Source organism: Acinonyx jubatus, chromosome C1 (genome assembly GCF_027475565.1).
Source record: "Acinonyx jubatus isolate Ajub_Pintada_27869175 chromosome C1, VMU_Ajub_asm_v1.0, whole genome shotgun sequence".
Classification (NCBI taxonomy): Eukaryota; Metazoa; Chordata; class Mammalia; order Carnivora; family Felidae; genus Acinonyx; species Acinonyx jubatus.
Genome location: NC_069381.1, coordinates 55,601,284 through 55,627,028, shown reverse-complemented (window position 1 = coordinate 55,627,028; position 25,745 = coordinate 55,601,284). Strand labels below are relative to the sequence as shown.

The 25,745-nt window shown below is 43.1% G+C and overlaps 1 protein-coding gene across 4 annotated transcripts in view; it reads left to right on the top strand.

Annotated features, from left to right (window-relative positions):
- The window catches only part of WLS (Wnt ligand secretion mediator), a 100,560-nt gene that overhangs the window by 58,247 nt on the left and 16,568 nt on the right, over window positions 1-25,745 (top strand). For 3 of the 4 annotated variants that reach the window (XR_003420134.2, XM_027058899.2, XM_053214207.1), the window contains exons 3-11: window positions 9,857-9,981; window positions 14,692-14,853; window positions 16,157-16,293; window positions 19,172-19,340; window positions 19,557-19,634; window positions 20,666-20,763; window positions 21,121-21,184; window positions 23,175-23,318; window positions 24,505-24,588. Coding sequence is in view for 3 of the 4 variants with exons in the window: in XM_027058899.2 (XP_026914700.1) it covers window positions 9,857-9,981; window positions 14,692-14,853; window positions 16,157-16,293; window positions 19,172-19,340; window positions 19,557-19,634; window positions 20,666-20,763; window positions 21,121-21,184; window positions 23,175-23,318; window positions 24,505-24,588 (1,061 nt within the window). In the remaining variant the exon portion in view is untranslated. The remainder of the gene's footprint in view (window positions 1-9,856; window positions 9,982-14,691; window positions 14,854-16,156; window positions 16,294-19,171; window positions 19,341-19,556; window positions 19,635-20,665; window positions 20,764-21,120; window positions 21,185-23,174; window positions 23,319-24,504; window positions 24,589-25,745) is intronic. The other variant, XM_015083388.3, reaches the window with a different exon arrangement.

The following is a 25,745-nucleotide window of genomic DNA, read 5'->3' as shown; positions in this document are numbered from 1 at the left end:
GTTTCTACGAGATTAGGTAATCTTAAATATGCTGAGAGCTGTGTCAGTGCAGTGGGCCTGAGTTTTCTCTAGATCTCTCTATGCTAATGTCCCCACCCTCTCACACAGCTGCGGGGCCTCTTTGCGTAAACATCTTTCTAAACAAAATGCTACAGCATTCAGAGCAAGCTTTTTCCCTTTGTCATCAGACCCTTCCTGCTCGCCCGCCTTGCCCATTCTCTCCACTCCCATTCTCTGCCATATTGAATTAGTTGATTTCTCAATTTCTCTGACTCCATGATATTGTTTATGCTTCCATGGCTTTTTATTCATGCAGTTCCCTCTGCCTGTAAATCTTTCTCTTCATTACCTAATGAACTCTTACTCATCCTGTAAGTTACATTTAAACATCACCTCTTATGGATGAGGTGATCCGGAAGATTATGTATTCTGTGCTATATTCTTTGACCCCCTAGCCAGCACTCTTGACATCTTTGTACTGACGGTATACTTTATATTCTAATGTAGTACTAACCACATGTGATTATACTTATTTGTGTTTATGCCTGGCTTCCCAACGCTACTGTAAACAATTAAGAGCAAACTTCACATTTTATGTCCTTTTTTTTTTTTTATCCCCCACTATTGTGCATGGAAACTAGCAGGTGCTTAAAAATATTTGGTGGAAGGAAAAAATGAATTGGATGGAATGGTCTACCTAGCATTAGGGGTTTCAGAGGTATATTGATTCCCTCTTGGCAGCACCGGGTATTATGGGTTCTCAGTTCATCATGAACTTCCTTTCCAACTTGGCAAAGGAGGCTTGAGTAGATTACCAAAGACATGACATGTTATACCTCAGTGAGTGCCGTAAAGGTTTTCTTCTCTGGAATCTCTTGCAAGTAATCCCACCTATTCCCTTATCCCTACACACTTGGGATATAGACCTCAAAGGCCAACCCTTTTATTGCTTTGCTAATCGTTAAACTCAGAGAAATTCTTTCGTTTCTAGCCCCTGAGGTTACATCTTGTTTCCTCCTTTGCCCCCACTAGCCCTCTCAGGCAGAATATTTATGCAGCTCCATATTATAATTTAGACAGACATGGGGAAAGGAGACACTACCTCCCTCAGGATGACTTCCCCTAAAAACTCTCCTTTCACCCTGGGGAACAGGTACATTGTTCTTCAGTAGGACCATTGGGCCAACTTTGAGGCATCTTTCTGAGGGGTGTGTGTGTGTGTGTATGTGTACATGTATGCATATGTGTGGGAGTAGGAAAAGGGCAGCGGGCCCTGGGGAAAGAATGAATGCCACCAAAACAGAGCAAACTATAGACCACACATGTGGGGTATAGAAATGGTGGAGTAACAGAAGAAATTTTGGGTCATAGAAGTATTTGGAGAAAGAAGGGTGGTGTTAATTTGGCAGATACTTAATGAATGTCTATTCTGTAAAGACCTGGGCGATAAGAGTGGGGAAAGAGACTGAGGCAGTCCCTGGCTTTCGGGAACTTCTCCGTCTTCGTGGGAGGTGGGTAGGGACAGAAACGGTCAGGTAGTTGGACTGTAGGAGGGTAAGTGTTACAGTGATGGATGCACAGGGTGCGAGGGCCACTTCATCAAGTTTTAGTGAGCAAGGGAAGGCAGGATTAAGTCTATCAAATTTTAGAAGACGAACAGGAGTCTGGCATGAGTGGGGATGCAGAGTGCTATCCTCAGCTCAGAATAAAAGGAACCTTTTTCTAATTCATCCGCTCAGAGGCGACACCTTTTTAAAATTTGGGGTGCTGGCAGGGACCTTGAGTACAGTCAGTGTAGTTAACCTTGAATAGCAGCTAGCATTTACTGAGTGTTCGCTCTGTGCCAGGGCCATGCTCAGCAATTCATGTGCATTATCTCATTTAATCGTCCCAACTGTAGGAGATGGTCATTACCGCTGTCCTCATCTGTAGATAGAAGAGTTGGGTGACTTGCCCATCATTGCACAGGCACCAAGTGGTCTAGGTGGGCTACAATTCCAGGCTGTCACCCATATTCCAAGGCTGGAGGCAGAGTGGCAGGCTACACTCAAGGTGACCTGCCACCTGGGTGACAGGAGTAGGGAAGAACTCCTAAAATATGAACCTAGAATACCAACCAGGGGCCAGAAATTAGCCTTTTATGCCATTCAGGGAGTTCCAGATCTTATTTATTTTATTTTTAGTTTTAAATGTTTATTTATTTGAGAGAGAGAGGACTCACAAGCAGGGGAGGGACGGAGAAAGGGAGACAGGGGATCCAAAGCAGGCTGTGCACTGTCAGCCGAGAGCCTGATGTGGGGCTCGAACTCACAAACCATGAAATCATGACCTGAACTGAAGTCAGGCACTTAACTGACTGAGCCACCAGGGTGCCCCAAGGAGTTTCAACTTTTAAACATTTTAAGGAGGACCATGTAAAGGCATTGAAAGTATTTCAGAAGTCATCTCCCTGGCTGTAGTGTGGAGAACAGACAGGAATGGGGCATGTGGTTGAGTTATTTAGGCCCGAGAGCATGGTGGCCTTGAGCAAGAGGAGTGACTGTGAGGAGAGAGAGGGGAATAAATCTGCAAGACTTGATGAGCAGATTGTGTACCAGCTTTGGTTGTTTGGCTTTCTGAACTGTGGAAGTAGAGACCTCCAGTGGGAAGTGAGCCTGCAGGTTTGAAACTCCGGAGGGAAATCTGAACTTGAGAGGGGCTGGTGACACACCTCTCAGGGCAAGTGAAGTGAGTGAGAAGAGAGCCCCTCTACAACCTGGGGAACACCAATGGATGTAGTTTTACTATATCCCGTGGTACTTCAGACTCATTCGTTTATGAAACAGTTATATCCCCAGCTCCTTTTCCAAATGTATAGCCTTTAAGCAGTACAGTAGGGATAAGTGGATGTTTTCTGAGTTGTCACTTTGCAAAAGGCCCAATGGGAGGAACGTTTCCCCCATTGCATATTTCAGACTGCTTACTTCAACTAGGAGACGGTGCTTCACATTACAGCAAGGGATCATTTTGACAATGCTTAGCAAAATGTCTTCTTACACGCGGAAAATATTTCTCCAGAATGCAAATGCTTGACGTGATGGAGAAAAACGACAGAGGTAATGTGAACTAAACTGTTAGGCTGGTTTGCGAAATAATTGTACTCATTCATTTTTATAACTGTGCACACCCAGGCCTGTAGGGCATCTTAAGAAAACAGCCAGGGCCAAATTTATAATTAGCTGAGTCCATTTTTGCCTGGCTTAACCATGGATGTAGGACAGGGTTGGTTTTGTTATTTCCTTAATTGAAAGCGTCAAGAAAATACAAGCCAGGTCAGAGAGTTTTTGATTGGGGAAGGAACGCTGGCATAAATAACCCCAGATTATATGTCTGCTGGAGGCTGGGAGGAGGCTGGTCTGTGCGGCCTCCTTCTGAGGTTACCCAAACAAGCCCTGGTGACTGGCGGCTCTCCTATGGAATGTGGGAGTGCATGTGAGCATTTTGAAATTTCTTTAATTTCTTCCCAGGGCAAAGGCCCAGGAAAACCAAGGTTTCTCAGGGAACCTAAAAGCTTCTGACAATCATAACATAATTCTTTATTTCCTCTTAATGTAACTTGCCCTCCGCTTTCTCCCCTTTATTTCCCGGTAACTGGTCAACCCAACCATCCTAAACCAGGGTGGAAGGGGAACTAGTATTTTTAAGTACTTGTGTACCAAATGGTCCTGTCAACAGCCTAGGGAAGAAGGTCCCATGATTTCTATTTTGCATGTGCAAACTGAGACTCATTCAAGGTCACTCATCCAGAAAGACATAAAGATAGAATTCCAAAACAGATCTCTTTGGCCCACAGGCTCTACTATCTTGACTGGAAAATGCCCATTTCAAGAAGTCTAAATGAGAAGCATCCTGATCACTTCCTCAATGAATCTTCATCTTTTATTGCTTCACCCCACCGGGATCCATTCTTAATGTTAAACAGCTGCCCTAGATATTCTGTGGTGCTCAGATTCTTCCTGTTTGTCTCCCCAACCATTTCTTGCTTTATGCAAAGGACTTGCTCTCCTCTCTGGCTTTCTTCTTGTCTTTGGAAAACTGATTGGCAAATGCTTTTCTCATGAAGGGCAGGGCAGGGCAGTTTAACTGAGAAGGTAACATGATTCCTAAGGATATGATTGGTCAATGCTTCCCAATATGGAAAGGCATAGATCTTTCCACCTGCAGTAATACTCTACAGTCTGAGTCTGCACCTACAGAACCATGGAGTGCAGATTTCCTCATGTCAGAGCACCACCCCCGTAACAGGATGAAAATAGTAAATGTGAAGAACCACAGTGCCTTTCCACACCTCCTTTCCCAGTATTCCAAATGAATTTTCCACCCAACTAAAATGTGTCTCCAAAGCCATTTGAGAAATGTGAAGCTTGGACAGCCCACAGAATAGCAAAGCTGCTGGTTTGGTATAGGTGTGGAAAACCATGGGTTTCAAATCTACAAATGCCCTATATTGATACCTTACCACTTTTCCCCATGGAACAGGTATAACCAGTGTCCTCGTTTTATAGGGATCGTTCTCCAGGTGCCAGGGGTAGCCTTGGCCTTCCTGCCATTCTCCCAGGGAGTTCAAATTGGATTCTTCACTTTCATTATCTCTGGGGGTGTTGGGGGAAGGGGGGCAGTATTGCCCACGCAGTATCCCGGGAGTCATGAAACCGGTGTTTTATTACATGCAACATAGTCATTAAAGCTGAACTTTATTTCTGAGTCCATTGGAGGCAGAAGAGAAAATGATTCAGGGGGCTGACTTCACAGCTTTGCTGGGTTTCTCTGGCCAGTGCTTTCCTGTTTCTGAGGTCTGTGTTCCAGGTTTGGATAGGGGTTCATAGTGGGAAGTTCGATGTTCCTGAGACCTGGTAATGATGTTGAATTAAAGGTGGGTATTAGATTTTCAGTTCCCTAATAAAATGATAAAAACAGTAGCTAATCCTTCATGCTTTCTGCAGTGTTCTAAGTATTTTTTTTTCCCACATGGTAACTAACTTAATGGTCACAAAATCCTAAGAGACAAGTCCTGTTCCAGCAGGGTTAGAAGCCTGAGCATATGTGCCAGGGGGTGATATCACAAAGTCCAGTAAGGGAAGGTCAGAGGGTCACTTGAACCTGCCATTCTCCCTGTGGTTTCTGTTTTGTAAGTACACTATGAAAGACAGCCAAAAGGTATAGGACTGCAGTTCATGAAACTCTAGAAGCTTGATTCTGATGTTTCTAGAAGTGGGGCTTTTGGAGTCTTGACTTCTCTAGCTCAGGAATGATGACACCTGTCTCAGACAGCACAGGAAGTAAGTGATTGTGAGGATGAGGCGAAACATGTGATACAGTTTGTGAACAGTAATAGAAAGTTTTAGAAAGAACGTCACTTGATGGTGGAACAGAAAGAAAAGAATGGTGGTGTGAAGGCAGTATGAAAAATCTCACCTCCACAGTATCACCCAGATCACCTGATATTTCATTAGCTGAACTGCACAGAGAGTTTCATTTTGTTGTAGCTTAGTTTTTGTTTTTAGTGAATTAATTACAGACATTTAAAAATGGAGAGATGTTTCATAACAATTTGCATTTCTGCTTTGTCTTGAAAAAAGCAGAAGGTCTGGTGAGACCGACCTGTACTGCTTCATGATGGCTGTGGTCTGGAGCTACAAGCGGCTGCCTCCAACAGACGGGCTTAGTGCCACATCCAGACCCACCCTGTCCCTGATCTCCCATGTGGTTAGGGGCAGACTACAACATGAACTTAGCTGGCCCCAGGCTTCCAGCTCCATCATGTCACGTCACATCACGTTCTTAGGGCATGTCACACTTCCCCAGTCAGGTTTCTGAAATGGTGCTGTGTAGCTCAGATGAGAGAATTCCAGACACACTGCAAGCCATGCTCATGGCCTCCAAAGCACTACATATTTCTCTCCCGTAGAAAGCTGCAAAGGCTTTGGTTAGAGTTGAGTAGCCCGTGTTACCGCAGTGTGCTTGATTCAGGTGTCAAGTTTCATTTTGTTTGTTTTTAAAGTAAGCTCTACGCTCAACTTGGGGCTTGAACTCTGGACCCTGAGATCAAGAGTTACACCATCTGCCAACTGAGCCAGCCATGTGCCCCCTGTTAGGTTTCTTTTGAAGCCTGCTGTTTTCTACCAACAAAGGTAGTTGAGGGTAGTGGGGTTTCGGGGTGACCCAGACCCAGGTTTAAGTCCCAACTCTGTCATTTACTAGCCATGTATTCTTGGGAAATTTCTAACCTCTTACGCACAGGATGGATGCCAGGCGTCAAGGAGAGGGTGTCTGCTTAGAGCCTGTGTTTTTGCTGAAGACTTCCTTATTCATCTTTTGTGACTAGTTTGATGGGCTACTTTTAATACCAAGTAGTCAGTCTTCTCTAAGCAATGTAAAAAAAAGATAATTGTGTTTTAAGGCAATTTGAAAATGGTTGTCTCCCTCCCATTACCAACAACAGTATGATTTCAGGCAAATTACTTAATACCTGAGGACCTCAGCTAATTCACTAATCAAAAGGAAATATCTGTGCCCCACTTCATAGAGTTTGTTGGGAACATTAAATGATATCATTTAAATGAAAGCGCGGAAGTCATATGGGCTTAAATACAGAGTAATCAGACATGAAAGCAGTGTTTAAAATTTGTTTGCTTTTAACAGCGTACTTTAAAACAGTTTTTCCTTTAGGGATTCCCAATAGATGGGAATAACTCTTAAAGCTGGGAGAAGGCCAGGAGGTGAGTCTGTCTGGCCTTCCCTCTCCCTGAGGCACCTGTTCTGATGAAGCTCACCCCTAACATTTGGGCCCAAGGCAAGAGTGCCTAAGAAAGCATAGCTGTCATATGTCTAAATACCTAAAAGTGATAAATCAGGCCAACAAATTGTTAAGCCAAGTTAAGTTCTACTATCTGATTATAACATTTGCCTTCATAATGCACTGGAAAGCCAGGTTTGAATTTCGGATTCTTCCACTTCTTGGAATTCTGTGCCAAAATGGGACTGACCAAGGAGTTGTGGGCCCCTAAATGCCTTTTCTTTCCACTCCTTGCTCCATCTCTGACTGTATCCTACAAAGAGTAGCCTTTGACCACTCCTGAGCCCAGGGGGTGTGCAAGTGGTTGTATAGTTCCCCTTAGGAGGCCAGATCTGGGGAAGACCCCCCCCCCCCCCAAGGCCATGCAGATAGGCTCAGAGCTATCAGGGTAGGGTATTCTGGGGTCCTGAGTTCTTGGAGCATATTCTAATTTTTTTTAACTTTTTAAATTTATTATTGAGAGACAGACAGAGACAGAGCATGAGCATGAGAGGGGCAGAGAGAGGGAGAGACATAGAATCTGAAGCAGGCTCCAGGCTCTGAGCCATCAGCACAAAGCCCAATGCGGGGCTCGAACCCATGGAGCACGAGATCATGACCTGAGCTGAAGTTGGCTGTTTAACCGACTGAGCCACCCAGGAGCCCCAAGCATATTCTAAAAGTAGGGGTAAGGGGTTTAGGCCCTCGGTGGGCATGTCCCTTTCACTTGAGGGTTTCTCTTCCTATGAGAAAGGGAATAGTTAGAAAGAGGGCCAGACAGTAGGGCCCTTTAAAATTTGGATCCCAAATTAAGGGCCCTTCCTGCCAATATCTAAGGCCAGTGCTACTCTGAGCCCTGGGGCCCCAAGAAGCCCAGTATGTGGACTGATATCTTCTTTTACAGCTTTTCACATTTATACTCTTGAGTCCTGTGGTTCTGGAAGTGTTCTTTCAACACAATATAGCTGAAAGTCCCAATTTAGAAATGAAAGGATGTAGGGGCGCCTGGGTGGCCCAGCTGGCTAAGCGTCCGACTCTTGATTTCAGCTCAGGTCATGATCTCACAGTTCGTGGGTTCAAGCCCTGCATCAGGCTCTGCATTGTCAGTGTGGAGCCTGCTTAGGATTCTGTCTCCCGCCCTCTCTGCCCCTCCTCCACTTGCTCGTGCTCTTTTTCAAAGTAAATAAACTTTAGGAAAAAGAAAAAAAGAAATGAAAAGGATGAAAAAGCTTGGTGTCTAATATGAGAGCTCTGGCCAGTTCATTCTGTTGACCACTGAGGCTGTCAAGCAAGGAGCAGCTGTGGCCAGCTTGAGCCCCAACCAAGAGGACATACAAACTCTGTAAGCATTTTTTCTGTCAAGCTGGGTATCGCACAGTTTCTTATGTAGAGAGTTGTACTTCCCTGTTTTCAGCCCTGAGTCTCTGCACTGCCTGGTGTCTCCAAGTCCAGAGTTTCTCCTCAAACTGTGCAGAGACAGGCAGATATAGAAGACCTGGAGATCCAATGATTTTGCGTACAAACTTTGAGGCAGTTACCCTGTTGTCGGCACCATGCCTCATCTGTCTTCTGCAGCACTGGTGTTTTCAAATTTTGAGCTCCTTGGGGGTCTCCTGGACATGATGGCTCACTTTCCCACAGTAGCCCTTCTGTTGCAGTTTAGGTTGTGCCCCTCTCTCTGGCTGTCAGGAAGCCCTATTTCATGTATTTTTCATTTTTTTAAAAGTTGCTGCAATCCCTGATCTGCTCGTGTCATCACCACTTTTTCCCCTTGTGATTTAGTATCCTTTGAATTCCTTTACTGTTTGTTCTGTGGCATTTCAAGAGGGAGAGGAGGAAAATAGGAATGGCCAATTCACCATGTTTGAGGATTTAAATAGTACTAAGAAAGTAGCAGGGCACTGGTGTTCATTGAGGGTTTCATCTACATCCAGATGGCCTCAGATCCCTCCTTTCTTGCATTCTTTCTTTCTCTTTCTGGATTTCAGAGAACTTGGGGTTCACATTGTCAGATTGGCTTCAGGTCACACTGGGCCAGTGGATGGAAAGCCCTAATTTTCCAAACAGCAGTTATCATCTGTTTCTAGAGCCTAGAATTGAACTCCATCTCATAACGCCAGTGAAAGCTGGTTCTCCAACCATTTTGGAAATGTGATCTGTGTGGTTTTTTTTCCCCAATTAAGACTCTCCTGTTCTTGAACTTGCTCGGCACAGTTTAAGACAGACATAACGGATAGAGGCAATTTTTATTCATCTCGTCTCCTTAGTGAGTTCTGTGGTGAGTTAAACCCATTTATGGTTCTTACTGATATGGAAGTACATGTGAATATTCATTTGCACAATGATGTGCTTATTATTATATTCTTATCTGTGCATATATAAGTCTTTAATTTTGGAAAAATCCTTCATCTTTTACGTTAACTTTCCCCTCCATTTGCAGAAGGGGTTTTGAGTTTTTGAGAAATAAAAGATCCCATTTTTGAGAACTTCTTTGGGAGTAATTTTAAGAAAGACGCCTTGAGACTAGAGTGTGTTACAAAGGCAGCACAGAGCGTACTTAAATCATGTCTCTGAGCGGTGGTTATTTTTATCAGATAGGAGAGAAAACACAGGCAGATGAAGTATGGGTTTCAGGTACCTAAGGCACTTCTGTGGAAGAAGGACCTCACGTTCCATGTAACTCCTCTGGGCAGGCCTAGGACCTGTGTTGCAAGTCTCAGGAAGATAAGTGCTGATCATGAGTCACAATCTGACCACTTGAGCTGCTTCGGAGAGAGTTAGACCCCTGTCTCTGGAGGAGTTTACATGAAAGCTGTTTGACTCTTTGGCAGAGAGGTTAAGGAAGGGACCGAGCATCCAACTTCAACATTCACCCTATGACTTTTAAGTTTCAGATTTGGAGACTTGGATCTGGAGTTTGAGAGAAATGAATATATATTGTTTTGTCTTCATTTCCGTGGCAGAGCCTATGAGACTTTTTGAACTGTTTCCAAAATACCTTCCCAGATGCCATTTCTGAATTGTGCATCCTTTCTCTTGCAGGAGAAAATGCAGAAGTTTCCATGGATGTTTCCCTGGCTTACCGTGATGATATGTTTGCTGAATGGACTGAAATGGCCCACGAGAGAGTGCCCCGGAAACTCAAATGTACCTTCACATCCCCCAAGGTAGGATGCCTTGGTGTCTAAGTTGATAGGGTTTTTATTTGGGTTCCAGGTATGTGGGAAGATTTTCTTTACAGCTCACAGGTATGTTCCTTAGTATGAATGACCCACAAAGGTTAGTCGTCATCCTTTGTCTTAGTAGAGAAAAGGGCAATGTGGTGATTGTATGTCCCTGTTCAGGAAGAAGGAACAGAAGAAAGAATGTCTGTTTGAAGTGATGTGGTTGTTTCTCTGAAATCGCTCCATACAAATAAACCCTTGGTTCTTAAGCACTGAGAGTGTCTGAAGAATGTTGCTAAGTTATTTTGAGGTGTGAGAATCTGTTCATACTGGATCAATGCTTGTGTCTGCTTCTCTGATTCTTAGGCATTCCTTTGTTGCCAGAGTTAATGTGCAGGTACAAAGACTAAAAATCCCAGTGAATACCACATACAAAAAGAGGCCCTGAGGGAGGAAATCTAATTTCATTTGAGACCTGGGTCTTCTAACCCATTTTTAAGGCTCTCCCTTCTCTGGTTCATCCAGGAGGACTCTTTCAACCGCCCACAGGAGGGAGGTTACTCTCCTGCATTGAAAATAAGGAGACATTTTGTTTTGGACAAAGGCCTTTAATTTTCATAAATGAAAATGCAAAGATTGACTCAGTGACCCTCAAAGGATAGTAGGATTTGATGGTATAAGGACCAGGTCACAGTTAGCCAGGGGCCCTTTTCATTGCCAAGTGCTGTCCTCACACACACCTTCCCAGGTTCTGACTCCCCTGCCCGTACTGACTAAAGTTTCTGTGAAGATGAAATGGAACCATGGTTATTGTCACTCATGGTTACATTCCTTAAGGGTATTGACATGGAGCACCATCAGCTAGGTGACCTCTGATGTCCCTTCAGGTACAGAAATTGTCTCATTTTTTCTGTGTGAAGTGCATGAGAGACCCAACAGCACTGAAACACTTTCTTGATTATGTCATCTGGCATCTTCGGATCAGTTGCTTTTAAAGGACTTGGGCAGCTTTGTAATACCTGCTTCATCGATCAGTTTAGTACTTCTTCTCTCCTAGCATTGGCCTTTCCTGGCCTCACTTTTGGCTATCGCTGCAAAGATGGGGGGTCCTGTGGAATGAATGGTAGGAATGGTAGGTTGAAGCTTCTGGGTATCATGCCCCAGCTGTCCACCCTACACTGAAGAGGAGTAAGATGGGGAAGGGCAGGTTCATAGTATTACCATTTAGTTAAAAGTGTGGATTTGGAACAAAACACACTTGGCTTCAGATCCAGGCTGTATCACTTACTGACTGCATGGCCTTAGGCAAACGTACTTAATCTGTCCAAGCTTAATTTTCTCATCTGCAAAGTGGGATAATAATAGCTGCTTTGGGTTTCTTTATAAGGATTAAATGAGATGGTGGACACAAGCAGGGTGACCTTATTATTTCATATCCTCTCTGGGATATGTTTGGGAATGAAAGAGGAGGTTTCACCAGGTGGGCCACCAGGACTGTTGTGGGCAACCCACACACCCTATATATAGGGGAACCTGGTATTTATGAACTCTCCCTTCCCCAGGTTCCCTAGACCAGAACTACAGAAAGTGTGGTCTGAGGACCAGCAACACCAGTATGACCTCGGAGCTTGTAGGAAATGCAGATTCCCAGGCCTGGTTCACACCCAAAACCTAGTAAGTCAAAATCTCAGGGTGTAGGACCAAGGAATCTGTGTTTTAACAGGATTTCAATTCCTGCAGTTTCATGGAGTTTAAATGTCACTGCCCTAGACCCTCTGCTGTCTGCCAAATGTAGTACCATCCCCTAAAAAAATCATCTGGAATTGTTTGGGGTAGGTACTTGGGGGTAATCTGGAGGTGAAAATGAATGGTAGGGAGAAACCTGAGGTAGCAGGAGAGAGGAATATCTGACATTTTCAAATCTTTATATGCAGTGGGAAAAATTAATTAAAACCTTTCTGTCACTGCAAGTTGATTGCATCTTTCAGAGGTGAGACTGGTTGGATATCTAAGCTCAAGTATATGAAGCTTTGGGGTATGGAATTTCATCCTCAGAAAAGGGAAAAGTCATTTCTTGCCTCACTTACACACTTGGAGGGCGCTGAGAAGCAGAGTGAGGGGGAGGTCATTAAGAAGCCTGGAACTGCTTCTTAATGATGGCTGCTTAATTATCTTTAGGATGTGTTGATCCCTTTCAAGAAAGATATTAAACCTTGAAAAGTGTGAAGGAAATGAATCATCAAATCTCTGCTTTTTGATTGCAGTGAAATTTAGTCTTGAGTCTGAAGATTAAATGAGAAATTGCTTTAAAGCTTTTTAGTCCCTGGTGGATTGTGAGTTGGGAAAAAAAAAAAGTCAAGTTGCCACCTGCTGTAATTTGTCCTAATTAGCCAGTCTCATGCTGGAGTTGGGGGAGGACTGAGGGGGATGGGGAAAGGAAGGGGGGGGGGGAGTGCCTTTCTTCCTAAATGCCCTAAATACTGGCAGAGGCAGAACCTTGGTGCATAAGGATAAGTCCCCAACAGGAGACAGTGAATTTGTCTCGGAGACAGGTAGGCCAGGCCAAGATCCCAGAATCTGATGTGCCTAATTTGTTGAAGGTAAATTTGTCTCATGAAGTGGTAGTGTTACCTTCTCTATAAGGATGAGGAAGTGGAGGACACTGAGAGAACCGTGAATGGGGAATTAGAAGGAACCCTGGAGATCTTATTTACTTAGGAGGAAAGTGAGGCTGAATGAGGCAGATGACCTTCTCAAGGAATCCAGCAGGGGGCCAGATCAGGGCTAGAATAGAAGTCTCCTGACATGACGTTCAGTGCCTTCCCTACCACAGACACATGCCTCAGTACATGTCTGGGGCAACATCACTGTTTTCTCCCTGCTGTACTTGAGGGTCCTCTTCCCCATCAGAGTTAGAGGCTGGATTTGGAAGACCTATGTCCCCCAACCCAGTACTGCTACTACTTTGGGACCTTGGGCGAGAAATACAATCAAGTCAGTGGCAATAGACTAAGTAAGTTTTGTTCCCTTCCCTCTCAAACCCTCAATTTCTAGAAATAAAACAAGACCCTGAAGGAAAGCACATAAGAAAATTCTTTCTTGCTGTTAACATAGAGGATAATTAACTTCTTCAGTGTGGATTAATCTGAGGCCAAATTTGAGCAGGGTAGTTCCTGCAGAGCCCCAATACTTGCCCTGATTTATAAGTGTAAAGGAAAGGAGTAGAGAGGAGAGAAGGAATCTACATAAGAAGAATCATCCAGTCTGCAACTGAAGTTTGGAAAAGAAGCAAAAAGCTTTTGACAGAAGAATTGTTTTAAATCTCATAAGCCAAGTCTAGTCAACGAATAGTTCTGAAAGAGTCCTTCAAACCTTAGTGGATGAAAGACTATTATGATTGATTTGTAATGTCTGCTATGAGTGAGGAAGGGAAGAGTGGAAGCATAAAAGCCAGGTATTAGCCTGCTGTACCTCTACTTTTGTCTCTGTCTCTATACAAAATTCTGTTTATTACACTCTAAGCTCTGTCCAATAAAGAATTCTCCAAGATCACCAAAGGGTGAGAGACTCTTCATACACCAGTCGGATTGTGGATTACTTGTTATCTTCCTTCTGATTTCTCCACTGGACTTTTTACTCTAAAGATATACAAAAAAATTATGTTGGTCCTGAGAATATAGGCTTAGGAACAGCGAATTAGGTCTTCCCTATCACTTGGTTAAGAGGTGTACAGCAGGAAAATACTGAAGCTGGCATATAAACCCTACATCGATGGCAGACACTCATCTCTTTTATCAGGGAAAAGTCCCTAGCTACTAAAGCTGATGCCTCTACATGCCCATATTTACTCCCCTACCCTGACCCCTCAGCAGGGCCACATAGCCAGGAGTCCTGGTGAGGTAGAGCAGAATTTAGTCTTCAAAAGCAACCTGCACCCCTACTCTTTAATGTCTCACAACCATGCTTTCTGAGCAGTAGCTCTTCAATCATTGGCAGGAAGTCCAAGAGGCTTTTCTAGAAATTGGGCTAAATTTGGCTTAACTAAAATTTCTGCTCCCTTCTGCCATCTAACCTCTAGGGCAGTTAGGAAGCTTCAGAGGCAGAAAATTCCAAGTTGGCACCTCTGACAACCTAATCCCATTATTACCTTTTATCCCTTCTATCTTCCCCAAATTCTAAGTGTTCCTTGGCTTGCTTCTTTTTCTATCAAATCAATAACAAGAAGATATTTTCACCTTCTTGTAGCTTCAGGCAAAAGCCGTGAAAATAATTACTCTTGGCATCCAAGAGTGTGACGAACATTTCAGAAGTTGACTGTTCCATGCAGCCAACAGTCACGGAATAGTAGTGGTCTCCCATGATGTGCTGCAAATAAAAAGCCCTTAATAGGCCTGGTAGACCAGGTTATTCTGATGTGAAGCTTAATGCGGACTGAAGAACTGAGAAAGCGTTTGTTAAGAGAGGAGATTTCTGTTTTTTATCTAAAATTTTCTGGTTCCACTTCAAATGTGGCTGGGTCTTTTTTTGGGGGGGGGGGTGGAGGGAGCAGCCATTGGATACCATGCCTCCAGTGTGCCCTGTTATCTGTAGCTCTGAGGTATACCTTTAAGCATTAGCTTTTCAGCATTGGTGATATGAGGCGAAGGTAAGGCAATTTAGACATAGTCTGTTGGAAATAGTGATTCTGTCTCAAACTCTCTGCTCTTCTTCCAGACCCCGGAGTATGAGGGTCGTTACTATGAATGTGATGTCCTTCCTTTTATGGAAATCGGGTCTGTAGCTCATAAGTACTACCTTCTGAACATCCGGCTGCCTGTGAATGAGAAGAAGAAAATCAATGTTGGAATTGGGGAAATAAAGGATATTCAGTTGGTGGTAAGTGAATCTACTGGGTCCAGGCAGCATGTGACATTAGAACACCGGCTCAGAACAGTGGTTTGTGAGCATGTGTGTTGGAAAGTAACTCCATCTCACCCTTGGAATCTCCGTGTGCCCATTGCGTCACCTGAGAAATAGAAATGATGGCTGAGATTTAAATTGACATGAGAGATTACAGAAATGGAAAGTAATGCAGTTATTGTACCCATTTAAGATTTTATTATAATGGTCATGATTGTGTAATAATACCAAGATAAAAGTAATTTTTCTTCACATGTCTCACCTTGCAAGGACAAATGTTTCTTTTTTTTTTTTTAAGTTTATTTATTTATTTTGAGAGGGAGAGCAGTGGAGGGGCAGAGAGGGAGAAAGAGAATCCCAAACAGGCTCCGCGCTGTCAGCACAGCACCCTATGTGGGGCTCAAACTCACAAACTGTGAGATCATGACCTGAGCCAAAACCAAAAGTCAGATGCTTAACCAACTGAGCCACCCAGGCACCCCCCTCCTCTTTCTTTTCTTTTTTAAGTTTATTTCAAGCACAAATGTTAAAGGTAGCAATGGTGTTTTTTAGGTTCTTTCCATTTTATTTGTTTAACAGGCAAAAAAAAAAAAAAATAGAACATGGACCAAGAGTCTTTTTTATCTAAAAAAGTCACATAAGAAATGCACATTTATTGTAGAAAATTAGGAAGCAAAAGTAAACACAAAAAATAACATAAAAATTGCCCGTAATATCTAGAGAAATAATCACTGTTGAGGTTTTGATATATATCCCTACAGACTTTTTCTATACAGATAGAAAGATACATGCATATAGTTTTTCCAAACAAAAAAAATCATACTCAACTGACTTCTTTGTTCCTTGCTTTTTTTTTTTTTGTTTAATAGTATATTGTGAATATAATATAAATATACTTTGCAATACTGTGTAGCATTCCACTGTATAGATTTACCTTAACACATTTTACTGTCCCAACATTTTGGGAGCTATCTTAAAATAGCTCCAATTTTTCAATAAAAAAGTCTCACAGAAAAATCTTTAATCATGCTCTTAATGATTCCCTTTGTATAGAGTGGGTCCATTTTTTTTTTTTTTTTGCCTTTTATTTAGATTTCTTACAGTGCCTGAGGAGGGGGCAGGGGAAGGATGAAGAGGGTACATGCTATGAATATTAAAGCTCTTGATCTTGAAAGTTCAGCAGAAAAGATCTCTTTTCACTTCTCCCCAAAATGCGTTTTCTGGTAGAAAATAACACTAAGTATAGTCACCTTCAAAATTATGATTGGTCTTTGTCTAGGGAATCCATCAAAATGGAGGCTTCACCAAGGTGTGGTTTGCAATGAAGACCTTCCTTACGCCCAGCATCTTCATCATTATGGTGTGGTATTGGAGGAGGATCACTATGATGTCCCGACCCCCAGTGCTTCTAGAAAAGTAAGAACTGATTTCAGAGCACTCTTAAAGAACACTGGCATTCTAGATCTGCCTGCCATCGTCCTGGTTTTGCTGGGGTTTAGTTCAAGTGGTCATTGTGGTACTTAGGCAGGTGATTAGACCAGGAATCATCCTGGACTCTTTTTACTCCTTCAGCTTTCACATGCAACTTATTATTAAATCCTAAGGATTAAACCTCTCTCACATTTCTGTTTCTCTATTCTGTCTTTGCTCTTCATTCCCGTGGTCTGAGTCAGATACTTCTCTCTGTCACTGTGGACAAACTGCCTTGCTCCTAAGCCCAACCCTCTCACCTCCATAAAGATGATATGCTCGTAGATATATCCCCTTTCTGTCCCACATTACTGACTTTTCCTTTCTGCTGGATTATTCCCATTAACATACAAACACACTATACCATTTCACATTCTTAGACAAAACTCTTGATTTTCCTATTTCCCCCTGAAGCCACCACACCATCTCTCTACTCCTCTTCATATCAAAACTCCTCAAAAATTTTGTCCGTATATCTCCTCCACCTGTTCTTTCTTGGGCCCATTCCACCCCTCAGTAAAACTGCTCTTGACAGGATCTCCAGTGACCTTCACATTCTAAATCCAATGGTCACTTCTCAGTTCTCACTTGACTCATCACCAGTATTCGATGTAATTGGTCATTTCCTTTTTCTTCACAGAGCCTTCTTCACCCTTCTCATGGTTATTCTCCTCCTTTGCTGATCATCACTGTCTCCAGTGCTGTTTCCAACCGTCTTTTCAACCTCTTAAACTTGGGAGCCAGTGCTCAGTCTTTGGGCCTCTTCTCTCTATTAGCTATGCCTGTTCCCAGAGTGATGTCGTCTAGTCTTGCGGTCTTAAAAATCACCTACACTCTGATGACTCTTAATTTATATCCTCAACCTCAGCCTCTCTCAGCCCTCAACCCAAATATTCCAGCTGTTTATTTAACATCTTCACTTGCACAAAAATGTAACACATGCAAAGAACAACATTTTATTTCCTCTGCTTCAAACTTGCCCCTCTCCTAGGCATCCCCACTGAAGGAAATGGCAGCTCCATCCTTTCAGCTGCTCAGGTTAGAGAAGTAGGAGTCATCCTTTACTTCTTTTTTTCACACCCCTCGTCCAACCCAGCTGGAAATATCACCGTATCCATTGCCACCACCATAGTCTAACTCACTTTCACTTCTCATTTCTCACCTGGATGACTAGAAATAGCCTCTCAATTGCCCTTCTTGCTTCCACTCTTGTCCTTCCTATAGTCTATTCTCATAGCAGCCAGTGTTCACTTTCAAGTATAAATCAGATCTTGTCACTCCTCTGCTCAAAGCTCTCTGTTGGCTTTTCATTTCAAATCCTCTGATTTCATCTCCGATCCTCTCTACCATTCACCATCCCCCTTGATGATGCTTAGACATGCCTGGTATGCTCCCACCCCATGGCCTTTGCACTGCTGTTCTCTTCGTCTGAAATGCTCTTTCCTAGATATCTCTGTAGCCCAATTCCTCATTTTCTTCAGGCCCTGTCATAATGTCTCTTATCTTAGAGACTTTTTCCTCTCCACCTTATGTAAAGTAGTATTCCTTCTTTCTTCATTTTCTTACCTTGATTTATTTTTCTTCATTATATTCTATATTTATTTGTTATCTTTCCTCCCAGACCCATCCTCTCACCCCTGCTGAATGCAAGCATCATTAGAGCAGGATCTTTGCCTATGTTGTTTACTACTATATCCCCAGCATCTCGAATAGTGACTGGCACATAGTAGGAACTCAATAAATATGAATGTGTTGAATGAATGAATGATATCATTCCACTGTTTAACCTTCTTATTGGATCCTCAGTCCTTTTAAGATAAATTTCAAGTTCTCTGATGGGGTAGGCAAGTTTCTTCATGAACTCAGCTTTTTTTTTTTTTTTTTTTTACTTATTTAGTGTCATGTCCTGTCATTTCCTGGTATGTGCTACATGCAGATCCCCAAATGCTTCAGGCTGTTCCAGGCTTCTGTGCCTCCATCCAGGCTTTTCCCTTTGCTTGAAATGTCCTTCCACCTCCCCAGTCTTGACTCCCAGCTCGTCTCAGTTTCTGTCTCTGTCAAAGTTAGAAGTCCATGTGGCAGCCTGTGCACACTTCTGTCATATCACTTGTCACACTTTATTTGGCTCAGCCACTACATATATCTCCTTGAGTAGAAGAGGGCTACTCTCTTAGTATCTCTAGCCCTAACAAAATGCCTGGTATGTCATCCGTGCTTAATTAACCCTTGTATTTCATAGGTATGAATGGAATTATGAATGAATCAGTGACAAAACGCATGAACTTGATAGAGCAGTGGCAATTAATAGTACAATAGGGAAAAAACAAAATAAAAACTAAACACACAGCTAAAAGAAGTATTTCATGTTGTTTGGAGTGATTTATTATTGAAACAATCATGCTTGTTCCTAGTAGCTGAGGATATCATAATAATGATGATAATGAGTGTTCTTAATGATCAGGTTAATGATTACCTGAATAGGTAAGCGGGGATAATTATGTTCAAAGAGGTCTGCTTAAGAAGGCAAAGGCAGGGGAAAACGTTGTAGGAAGATCTTAATCTGATTTGGTACCAAAATAAAGTTCAGGGCATTAAGGAGGTTAGGTTCAATTACATAGAAAATGTTAATGTAACACTCCTTCGTTCTGCAGTGGTGCTAACAAAATAAGACATTTTGCATCTCTGTAGAAATGAGAGCTAAGAAACTGATCGTATGGCTTCAGTCCTAATATGTAACATCTCATTTCCCAAAACTGGGTTGTTTTTTTGAAAATCTGCCTCCCAGATGAATAAAGTGGTTTTCCTGATATTCTCTCATGATCAGAGTTATCTTTGCCCTTGGTATTTCCATGACTTTTATCAACATCCCGGTGGAGTGGTTTTCCATTGGATTTGACTGGACCTGGATGCTGCTGTTTGGTGACATCCGACAGGGCATCTTCTATGCGATGCTTCTCTCCTTCTGGATCATCTTCTGTGGCGAGCACATGATGGTAAGAGCCTCCTGACAAAGGAAGCGACTAGAAGGAAGGGTCTGGAGTCAGACCGTTGGTTCAGATTCCTACTCTACCACTTACAAACTAGCCAGGTGGCCTTAGGCAAGTGATTTAATCACTCAGAATTTCAGGTTTCTTGTCTGTAAGGTGGAGTTTAAAGGCCTAACGCATAGAGTTTTGTGAGATTTAAATGAGATGATGTATTTTTTACAGAAAGTAAACACACAAATGTCAACAATTACCACCATTTCCTCTACTTTGGCTTCAGCTCTTCTTGTCCCCAGGACCAAGGTAACCCCCAGTGAATGTGGGCCTGGCTCTTTCCCACTGGCAACTTGTCCAGGTGGCCTAGTAACCCCTGTTACCTCCCTGGTCTCAGTTTGCACAGACATCAAATCATATTTCAGGCGGGACTGAAGGTACCATGGATAAAAATAAGAATGGTGCAGTCATCACGTTGTGGCTAAGGTGATGTGCCAGCTGGAGCTTGCTCCTCCTGTCAGGCACAATCAGCTTCGTAGTAGTGGACTGTTTTTAAATCCCATAATGGTTTGATCATTGCTTCTGAAGACTTGCAGCCCTTGTAGGAGAGCAGTGAGAGGAGAGAGAGGTGTTAGCTTACGGCTGGGGTAGCCATAAGGGCCCCTCCAGCAGTGTTGCACTGAGAATGAGCCCTCACAGCAGGGACAGGATACAGGAGACTCAGGTAGAGCAGCGCAGCCTGCCATGGTGGAGTGCCCAGAGTGAGTTGTGTGCAGTGTCCCCACCTGGGCTCCAGCCTGGCTGCTACAATTTGTCTTCTGCCTTTCCCTGTTTTCTCACTTTATATTCCTTCATTCTCTGTCTCTTGGTATCTTTCTGTATCTCTCAAGAGGAACCACTCTTGATTTTAATGAAGACAGGGAGAATATATGTCTATTATCCTAACCATGAGAGATATTGATATATCTCTTGACATATTTTAATGCCTTAGAGTCTTTATTTTGTCCTCTGGGCACCACCCACCTGATCAAACACAAGTGTTTAGTCACATAGGAATTCAACTCTGAATGAGTCCTTTTACAGACCATAGATCTTCCACTGCTGAGGGTACAAGACATTTCTTTGGGTTCCCATAGCATCCTGTTCCTATTACTATGAGGGCCCCTATGGGTGGGCTGATAACAATGAGCTCCTTTGGAACAAAGATTTTGGTCTTACTCATTCTCCTCTGCCTAGAGCCTAGCGTGATGCTTGATATACAACAGGTGTTTGAATGACTGACTTAACTATAGAAGTGCTTTGCTTTCCCCTGTCTCATTTCTCAATTTGGTTTTCCTCAGGATCAGCATGAGCGGAATCACATAGCAGGGTATTGGAAGCAAGTTGGACCAATTGCTGTTGGCTCTTTCTGCCTCTTCATATTTGATATGTGTGAGAGGTGAGCAGGTGCCTGTGGGGTCCTGGGCTAACATGTGCATCCCTATGTCCACTCCAACTCCTTTAGAGGTATTCAAAGAGGGGAAGGGTGGCCGGGAGCCTATGGGGTGAAAGCACTGGACATGGTCACATCCTCAGATAAAGATTGGGATTAAATCAAAGACAAAGCCCTTTATAGATGGAAGATATTTGTGCTGGCCCTATCCTTCAGACTCTGTTTCTCTTTAAGTCTGCCAGCCTTTCTTAGTCTAAATACAGCTCCCACCCCTCTGGCTGTGAGACACTAAGAATGTGTAAAAAGAAAGTTCCCCTCTGCCTCTGTATTAATTGTGTCTTTCCATATCATTTTTCTTTGTAGAGGGGTACAACTCACGAATCCCTTCTACAGTATCTGGACTACAGATGTTGGAACAGAGCTGGCTGTATCCTTCCTTGCTGGGTTCAGGGTTTCATTTCTTGTCATAGCCACCTGGTCCCTCAAGATGATTTTCTAAGTCCTGCTAATGTTCTCCATGTGTGCTCGGCCAGAGCTTTGATCCTCAGACCAATGATAATGGTGCAATTAAGGCAAATAAGAAGAAGAATGAATGCTTGCTTTTAAGCTCTGTGAGAGGAGGCAAAATGAAGAAGTTGCAGTGCGTCCTCACAGCAGATGGATCAGAGTTGCTAGTCTTACCACAGCCTGTCTAAATGATCTATACGCTTGTTTACTGCAGACTCCGGCATGGCTAGCTTTTCCCTGCAGCCACAGAGGCTCATATCTGGGCCCCTGTGGGAGAGCCCGTTTCCAAAGTCATCTGTGTGCGCGACTTCTCACAGTGACCTTGGTGTGCCAGCGTACGTGCTGCTGCCATTCCTTTCTGAGACCGCATGGAGATAAGGCTAAGGTGATTAGTTCCAGGGGAGTTGCCGACGCTTCTGGTTGGTTGGTGTAAACTCTGAGTCATCTTCATGAAGCAGAAGCGATGGTCTTAGCTTATCCCCCTTAGGATGCCGGATTTAAATATTTTATCTTCCTGAATAATATGTCAAGAGCTTTGGGAGAAAAAGACTCTCCTCTGGAGTTGGGGAGAAAGGCTGGAGTTGTATTATTTCCTGATGGATAATATCTTGTCACGTGCTGGTAAATAATGCTTTGTTCGGCCATGATGTTTATCTGGGCTTCTTAGTGTCACAAGAACTTTGTGAGCAAACTGATTCAGTAGTATCATTACCTTAAAGATGAGAGAGTTGATCTCACCATGACTCCCATCCTTCCTCTCCAAAATGTGAGCTGCACAACACGGGAAGTACTCATAATGTTAAGTCTACTTCAACCTTTTCATTGTACAGATATGATGGAGGTCCAGGGAGGCAAATAAAATGTCAGGTTTCCTCATTCCAGGGTACTGTTGGCTTTATGGAAGAAGGAGAAACTGCATTAAATGTATTACTTAATGAAATATACATGCTGAGTTCACACTTGTTAAAATTTTTTAAAATATGCAACTTGGGGTAGAGTTGGAGCAGAAAGGACTTGCCCTGCCTCCCAAGCCAGCTCAGTGTACCCCAAGCCAGCCTCCCAGTCACCTGCCTCCCAAGCCAGCTCAGTGTACCCCAAGCCTTGGTGGTTCTCAAGTTAAGCTTTAAAGATAGGTCTCAGGGTTGCCCTGATCAGTTTCAACGTATATACTGCCCCCACCCTCATCTCCCAATTTGGCCATCTGTCCTTCTGCCCCCTGTCCCATCTGACAAGATTTTTCTTGTGGTAACAGAAGATTGCAAACAGAATTTCCTCCCTGGTTTTACTTCAAGGACTTAGGTCCCATGCCCAGCATCCCTTCTAGCTGCTGTGGCTGCTCCCATCCCCCACTCCATCACTTCCTGATTCCAGGGTGTCTCACTCTTCTTATAAAAGTCCAAGGACTAACTAGCCCAGTGGTTCTTAAACTTGATCCCTGCTCTTGGTTTCCCTGCTCTTGAAAAATCTGATTTCATATATCTTCAGTGAAACCTGGGCTGCATTTTAACACTTCAGGTGATTTTAATGCAGCATTCTACCTGATCAGTAATTTGCAACTGATATCCAGTATTTTAGTGCTTTTCAAATTTATTGTACATACATATCTCCTGGGGATCTTAAGAGGCAGATTCTGATTTAGTAGGTCTAAGGTGGGCCCTGGAATCTGCATTTCTCACAAGCAAGACTCCATTCCTCTTCTTCCTCGCCTCAGACAGCAATTTGGTTCATTCCATTCTGTTGTACTTCTATGTCAGAAAATCTCTATCACTGGCATTAGAATACCAGTTTTAATATTTTATCCTCCTGAAAATTGCCCAACTATTTGGAGACAGAGGGTGTTGTTGCCAACAGAGCTGAGACATGCTTGTGTCCCCAGCTAGCCTGCCATTTCCTTTACTGGAAACCATCAGATGGCCTTCATCATTGTGGCTGGCATCTGCCTCTGCCTCTACTTCCTGTTTCTGTGCTTCATGGTGTTTCAGGTGTTTCGGAACATCAGTGGGAAGCAGTCCAGCCTGCCAGCCATGAGCAAAGTCCGGCGGCTGCACTATGAGGTGAGCAAATCTCTTGGCTCATGCAGGATCTGGTTACTCGGTGTCTCCTGCTTGATATGTAAACACATACCACACACCTATACCTGGAGATTAGAAGCCTTTATTTCAAATACACATCGAGAGGTTCTCATGTAATGTAGGAGCTCTGGGCAAAATAAGAGGCTAAATCCAACCCTAAAAACACCTAGCTGGCCTGCATGGATCTTGGAGTTTTCTGTGGTATATATGTCTTTCTGTCCTCAGTAGGGGTGAACTTGTTCAGCAGGTTCTTCAGCTTTGGGGTGGAATGTGGGTGATACTAGATGGGAGATTTGACTAGGGCAGGATCAGCCTTGAGACTGGGCTTCAGCCCAGGTGATCTGATTTTTAGACTCCCAAGAGGCTACATTTCCCCTAAAATATCCAGCAGGTGATCAGATAGAATTTGGTAATTTCTGTTTATATATTATGCATCTCATTCAAGGGAAAACACTCAACATCCTCTAATCTCTAATACAAGCAACACATTCTTAATTTTTCAAGGATCCCTTGGACTCATGCCTAAGTGGCTGTCCTTGGAGAGACATGGGCCTAATTCCTCCGTGAAAAGAAACAGAAACTGCAGAACCCCAGGGTTTTTATATGCAGTGGATCTGCAACTAAGCACCCCTGAATAAGAGGTGTCTCTCCCTGAAACACAGGTTCCCTTAAATCCTGCTCTCAGGAAACCCTGGGCACTTGCTGAAGCTGTGCCTGTCTCTAGAGCTGGAGTGACACATGAGAAAATTCAACCAAATCCACTTCATGTTGATTAATATGCACATTTCTTTTTGTTCACTGGAGCAGAATTTTATTACAACCGCAGAAAACTTGGATTTGGTGACTTTGAACCCTTGCAGAGAAGCATAACCAGCTTAGCAGGGAAATTAGCAGCCTCACCACGTGCTGTGAATATAATTTTCCCAGGCTCTGGTATCACTGTTTCATGAGAGATAAGAACATAAGAAATATTTGGCCCAATAAATTTTTCAGCCACATTCACCTCTGCAGGAGAAATGTTACTGTGTGAAATTATTTTACTAGTCACTCTTAGGGATTTGGTTTTATAGATTTCTTTAAAATTAGTTTTTTATAGATTTATATATTGAGAAAAGGATTGGTACCAGCTGGGAGAGTGTTAAGCTACTCTTTTTCTCCTTCCTAACAGGGGCTGATTTTCAGGTTCAAGTTCCTCATGCTGATAACCTTGGCCTGTGCTGCTATGACTGTCATTTTCTTCATCGTTAGTCAGGTAAGTGGATCCTGAACAGTCAGGGTGAGAATGTACTGGAGAGGTGCGTCTACTCTGCATAGAAAATTCTAGAGAGCCGCTGAGGAAGGAGCAGGGAGGCTATAATGCTGGGCAGCTCTTCAAACCATGTTTTTTAAGGGACATTCCACCTGGCCAGAGGTGGACGGAATTTTCCCTTTCAGTACAGCCTCACGGGAAGAAGAAGTTGCTGAATAAATTAAAAGCCTGCAGCCAGATGGAAGGGCACTTATTTCATTTAGTTGAGAATACACTTTTCAAGCCCTATAGCAGAACAGCAATAAGCAAGTATCAGTTTGATTTGATCCTTATCTAGCATTAACATAGATCCTTTTACAGTCCAGCAGCCATTCTTTGCAGTAATTATATTGCCACTTAAACATGAAATATAATTCACAAGTCCCCTTGGTAGAATCTTACCTTTCTGCTGGTTATTTCCAAAACTCAAACTTTTGCTCTCTTGATGACCTCAATAATGGTAATAATGTTTAAATATTGGTAACTGGTTTTGGAAAGTGGAAAGTACTGTTTAAATCTGACATGCTACCTTTCTGTCATTCACTGGAGCTTCGCAAAAATCCTGTGGGGAAGTAGGGTAAGTTTTGCTATCCCAGTTGCTAAGATAGGAAATTGAATGGCCTTAGAGACATTTCCCATTTGTGCTCTTTTCCAGCCGGGTAGGATTGTGGATGGGTTATTTCACAGTTCTAAGGTTGAATATTCTTATATGTAGAACGGATGTTCTGCAAAAGGTGGCTGTAAGGATCACGGGCAGCAATGCTTGCAAAGTAATTTGCAGAGTGCCTGGCACATCGTGGGCAGGAATAATAAAAAAAAAGGGTAAATATTGGGCCAAAGGACATTCAGTAAGTTAGGGACCAGAACCCAGTCCTTTTGACTTTTTCTTTTCTTTTTTTGCCAACTGTTCTGTCCTCTCTGTATTTGGCCCAAACTGAGAATGTAAGTAGTGCAGATAGAGCCTTAGGATGCAGATTTGTCTTGTTCTGCTAGCTTATTTCCTCAGAGGGGCTCCTGTGCTTTCTTGTGCCATAGACCAACCCCCTTGGGCAACCTGGTGGAGGCTGTGGGCTTCTTCTTGGAATGTTTTTAAATGAGTAAAATAAGAACTTTGGACTTCA